Genomic DNA, 5,133 nt, shown 5'->3' on the forward strand with positions numbered 1-5,133 from the left:
CGTCCTCATGTAATTACAGCAAGAGATGGTCCTTCGTGATTTTTTGGGTGCACGCCGAGTCGGGAATGGGGTGGGGGTTTCCCCACTAGGTCTAACATTAACTGATCCTAGTCTCTGCTTCTAGAATCTCTTTGGCTACCTGGTCAGTCATATCTAAGAATTACTGGGCTGTCTGTCCCAAGGTAGTTCTCTTTCAGGGTTTCCTCATGCAATACCCGATTGCTTGACTGGCCCAGGCAAGGATGATGGTAGTGGTAGGTAACGGACAAGGGCATGAGCTTACAGTAACAACACTTACAGCAACAACATGAGCAGTCAGGATTTTCTCTGCAGGAGCTCCAGGGTCCTGCTGTAGGTGTGCACATGGCCATGTGTAGGTTGCCCTGCAATAGTTATATACTTCCCTGAGCACTCGAATCCCTTATCACCCCACCTGGGCTTGTTCTATGATTCAGTGGACTATTCTCAGTCTTGGGCAGGAACAGCAGCCCCAAGCTCTGCTCCTACATGGCTTCTTCCTTGGGGCCAGTGAGCATCTAGTACAGTCCACTGGATTCCAAACACTTAGGATGAGACGGAAGAAGAGGAAGCTGGGGAAGAATCAGACATGCTCAGGTCTTTGGTTGTTCTCCATCACATTTCTGCTGCCTCATTGCTAAGCTCCTGAGAGAAGGCTTTGATAGTCCTTGGGTCCCACAGGTTTCTGTTCTCTCAGACACTCTAGGAGTTCACCTCTCTCCATCAGTAGTGCTGGGCTTCCTCAGCCTGGGATGTGACATACAGACTACTAGCCTACTTGCCCTCTGGTGTGTCTCCATCACAGTTAGGTAAAATTTATGTGTAGATTAGATTTTATGGCCATGTAACAAATTGCCACAAAGGTAGCAGCTTAAAACAACATACATTTATTAAATGGAAAAATCTGTGGATCAAAAGCTCAGGCAGCTTGGTTGCGTCCTCTGTTGAGGGCTTTACCAGCATGAAGCTAAGGGATTAGAAGATGAGGGAAAACTGTATCCAGATTCCAGGGTGTGGGCAGGATGAGGTTCCTGGTGGCCACAGACTTCTCTCCCCCTGCTGGCTGTCAGTACCTTGTGGTTCCTCACAGTACCTGGCCCCTCAACCTTCAAAGTCAGCAAAGGAGATTCTCCTTGGTGTAGAGTTCCTCTTATACTTTAAATCTGTCTGACTTCCTCCAGGAAGCAAAGGGCATACAGGCCAGATGAGCCAAAAGGAGAGGGCAGAGTGTAAGTGCAGGGGACTCACAGAAGATCCCTGAGTGATAGAAGATGGGCCTGAAGGAGGAGAGGAGGGAAGGGGATAGGCAGATGGACTCTTAGCATCTCAGCTTCATGTAAGAAAGAGGGGAACGAGGGATGGACCAGAAAGCTCCAGATTCACATTTTCAGACCCACAAGCATCAGAGGCTCAGGCGAGCCTGGATCCAGGGACTATACTTGGCCACGTTGGTATAGACACCTGGACGGTTGGGCAGGGCACAGCCCTTGCCCCAGCTCACCACACCCACCAGGACCCAGTGGCCGGACTCCATACAGGTCAGGGGTCCTCCAGAGTCACCCTGCGAGAAAGAGGTGAGCTTAGATCATGGCTCTCTTTCAAGGCCACTTTCCTAAGCCCAGTTCCCTGGGGTATTTGTTTGGGGGTCTGCAACCCCCTCAGTCCTGGATTTTAGGGAGGTAAGTGGCTGGGGAACCAATTCCAGAGAGAGAGGGTTAGCAGACATACCTGGCAGGCATCCTTGTGGCCTCTGCGGTAGCCAGCACACAAGTTCCCTGGTAGCACTATGCGTTCACCCTGGGGCACATTGGCACCCACGTGGTAGAGGCGGTCACAGGCTCGAGAGTCCAGCAGCGGCACCCTCACTCCTTGCAAGGGTCTTCCCTTTGGAAGTGGTACTGAGGGAAGAGGGACAGATCTGAGAATCAGGAGACAGGACAGCTTGAAGTGGGGCTTGATGGGAAAAGATGAGCGGGAGGGTCTGATTTGCAACCCAGAATTCCTTGAGTCTGATAAAAGGAATGTTTGGGATCTGGATTTCACACTGGGACTGTGAAAGACCGGGATTCAAAGTCAAATGGAGGAGAAAGGAATGCCTGGTATCCCCATAACCTGACCTGACTATATGCTTTACCTCCTGGGCTGAGGCTACCCCAGCCAGTGACCCAGCATGGAGACCCTGGTGGTGGATGGGACCCTGGTGCAGGCAGGCAGACAGGCTGGATGCGGGCACTCAGGGACACTGGGTGACGCAGCTGCAGCAGTGCCAGGTCACCACGGGCCTCGTCCTCAGAGTAGTCAGGAGGCAGCAGCACCCGCAGCACAGGAACCAAGAGCTCGTGGGATGACGTGACGTCCAGACTCAGTGCTCCCAGGAGCACACTGTACTCTGACGGCCATACCCGTCTACAGAACAGACAGGGGGGCTGCTAACACTACCTGGACCATGGGCCTGTCAGGAGCCGGCACTGCCCACTCCTCCCTGGCAGCACTCCCCTGTCTTTCCTGGAGCTGGAACAGTGAACAAGCACTGACCTAGGGAAACAGTGACCTGCCGTCAACACCCACTGGGGTGCAATGAGTGACCCTCCGCACACATGGGCTCCACGGTGCTGAATGCTTGTTTGCCATGGCCACTCTCCATCCTGAGCATCCCGGCCCCCAACGATCCGGCTGGACATGCGGGGCTGCCCACAAGCTGTGACAGGACAAGAGGGCACTGAGACTTGGCTGGGACTTGGAGTCTGGGAAGTAAGCATAGGAAGAGGGGACAGGGCCAAGCTGAGGAGGAAGTGGCTCCCAACCCTTCTTACCTGCACACTCCTGCATCCTGGTTCCTGCAGGGGGGAGCAGGTAAGGGACTAGATTAGGGATTTGATGCCAGGTAACAGAGCCCAGGTCAGCAATGAGATTAGGTGGAAGGTGGAACATATTGGTTACACTGACCTCATGCCAAGCTTCTGTGTCATTGGTCACCTCCGTCACCCTCCCCAGAGCACTGGGAGGTGGGAGGTGGGTCTTAGGCACTACATACATACAGCACACTAAAACGTACTCACATTTGGAGAGACCAAGGACAGTGCCAGAGAGTCTCTGTGCCTCGGAAGAAAGATGGCCCACAATGCTCTAGAGGCACCTGGCTCTGGGAGAGGTGAGGTGAGCAACCTGTAGTTAAAGTCTCTGTGGAAGCATCCCTAACCCTCGCCCCCACTCACCTAACACCAACAGGAGCAGGATCTGGAGGTGGGAAGCACCCCTCATTGTATCTTCAGAACTGGCCTGGGTGCAGGTAGCTTGGTCTCTGGTCTGGAAGTGGCAGGGAGCAGAGAGGAGCATTCTAGGCTAGGGAGCATATCCTACCCAACCCTGTACCTCTGTGGCTGTTCTGTCTGCCACTAATCTTTGCTTGGTCCTGGACCTGTCACTGAAGCCCAGACTCTACACCTCTACCTGTGACTCAGACTCCACGTGACAAACTCTGACAAAGCCCACCCGGCCTCAGATCTGGGCACCTTAGGCCTCAGTAGGAACCCTGGAGCTTCACCCTCTGGTCCCCATCTTTCATTCCCTAGCACCCCTTGGGTCCAGCTCTCACCCTTGAAGCCTGGTGTCCTCTCTGATGGGGCCACGGAAGGGCCTGGGGGCTTAAAAGACAGAGGAGGTGGAGGCCCAGGTAATTATCAAGGCCAAGGCGGAGCTGTGGCCTCACCTGAACAGCTTTAAACAAAGATGCTTTGAGCATAACTTAAGAGGTGCAGGAAAAGGACACCAGGTGCTGAGAAGCGGGGTGGGGAGGGGGTTGGGGGAGCTGCGGTTAGGCCAGGAAGCTCCAGAAGATCCTTGGCAGCTCATCTCTAAATCCGATCCTGCTACCTTGTGAAACCAGCTGCTGGGGCTCTGAGCTCTATTGTTCTGCGCAGTAATCCCAGCTCAGCCACAGCAGCTGATCTCGCATGGAAACCCAGACTCCAGACCCACACTCTAGATCCTAGGCCTGCAGCCGACTGCACACGGAACGCAACCTGGCCAGTCCCTTCTGGATTTTAGGTCAGTATGAGCATGGAGTGAAGAGTGACCAATTTCAAATTGCCACAACACCTTGGCTACAAGCAGCAGTATGCACTATCAGGGGAATGGTGTACTCTTTGATTTGGGGGTGGCCAGGATAGATAGAGCAAGGAACACTAGAACTGAGCTGATGCCAGTGCCACGACTTTGGATCTATAAAAAAAACTATGAGATAAAAGATCTCTTTTCAGCTGGGCGTGATGGTGCATGCCTTTAATCCAAGCACTCAGGAGGCCGAGGCAGGCAGATTTCTGAGTTCGAGGCCAGCCTGGTCTACATAGTGAGTTTCAGGATAGCCAGGGCTATACAGAAAAACCCTGTCTCAAAAAACCAAAACAAAACAAAAAAAGATCTCCTTTCTTTATAAAGTTAACCTGCTTCTGGTATTTTGTTATAGTCATGAAAAGCCAATAAAGGAGAGGATGCATTCATTCTAAGAGTTCCCAGTGGGCAGAACTGTGCTCAGTACAGGGCTGGCATTGAAGAACTGGGACTAAGGAGAAAAGGGTGAGCAAGACAACAGCCTGAAGGTAAGACAGAGAGATACAGAGATGAGGACTCTGTTGCAGTTCAGTGCTTGGATACAGGGAGGAAGCCAGGCTTCAGACTTGGCTTCTGCTGTCCACGGCCAAAGACCAAGCTTAGAACCCACACTTAAGGCTTGAGAACATGGCTAAGGTGGCAGAGTGCTTCCACACATGCGAAGGACCCAATGCTTTAACCCAGGATGACATAAACTGAGGGTGGGGGCACACACCTAGGACTCCAGCACTTTAGAGACGGACTCAGGAGGAGTTCAAGATGATCCTTGGCTACATAGCAAGCTTGAGGATCCTTGGCTACATAGCAAGCTTGAGGTCAGTCTAGGATACATGAAACCCTGTCTCAAAAAAACACCCCCCATATTTGTTGTGTGTGTGTTGGTTAACTCAGAGGTTGAGAGCCATTGCTTATTTGAGGCCCAGAAACGTGAACACGTGTACGCATGTACACACACAAACTGACTCAGAGAAAGAGAGAGAGACAGAGACAGAGACAGAGACAGAG

General features: G+C 52.4%; 1 protein-coding gene across 3 annotated transcripts; it reads right to left on the reverse strand.

Moving 5' to 3' along the window:
- Positions 1-904: 904 nt before the first annotated feature.
- LOC110283761 (serine protease 33) lies at positions 905-3,318 on the reverse strand. 3 transcript variants are annotated; one of them, XM_021149240.1, is made up of 7 exons: positions 3,234-3,296; positions 3,078-3,154; positions 2,832-2,879; positions 2,554-2,716; positions 2,153-2,424; positions 1,747-1,916; positions 1,296-1,579 (listed from the first exon to the last, which is right to left on the reverse strand). In XM_021149240.1, exons 3-7 carry the CDS (start codon positions 2,845-2,847, stop codon positions 1,421-1,423), a joined length of 780 nt encoding a protein of 259 aa, XP_021004899.1. In that variant the 5' UTR covers positions 2,848-2,879; positions 3,078-3,154; positions 3,234-3,296; the 3' UTR covers positions 1,296-1,420. The 3 variants fall into 3 exon arrangements, with proteins under 3 accessions (XP_021004897.1, XP_021004899.1, XP_021004898.1); XM_021149238.1 differs by lacking the exon at positions 3,078-3,154 and having other exon boundaries at positions 905-1,579; positions 2,832-2,855; positions 3,234-3,318; XM_021149239.1 differs by lacking the exon at positions 3,078-3,154 and having other exon boundaries at positions 1,421-1,579; positions 2,832-2,861; positions 3,231-3,279.
- Between the last annotated feature and the right edge of the window lie 1,815 nt (positions 3,319-5,133).

Source organism: Mus caroli, chromosome 17, assembly GCF_900094665.2.
Source record: "Mus caroli chromosome 17, CAROLI_EIJ_v1.1, whole genome shotgun sequence".
Classification (NCBI taxonomy): domain Eukaryota; kingdom Metazoa; phylum Chordata; class Mammalia; order Rodentia; family Muridae; genus Mus; species Mus caroli.

Excerpts from the sequence above, each read along its gene's own strand:
- LOC110283761 (XM_021149239.1), bottom strand. The coding sequence starts at position 3,279 with ATGAGGGGTGCTTCCCACCTCCAGATCCTGCTCCTGTTGGTGTTAGGT. Across the intron at positions 2,862-3,230 it reads GCTCCTGTTGGTGTTAGGTG|CTGCAGGAACCAGGATGCAG; the intron begins AGTGGGGGCGAG and ends ACCTGCTCCCCC. Across the intron at positions 1,580-1,746 it reads GCCACAAGGATGCCTGCCAG|GGTGACTCTGGAGGACCCCT; the intron begins GTATGTCTGCTA and ends TCTTTCTCGCAG.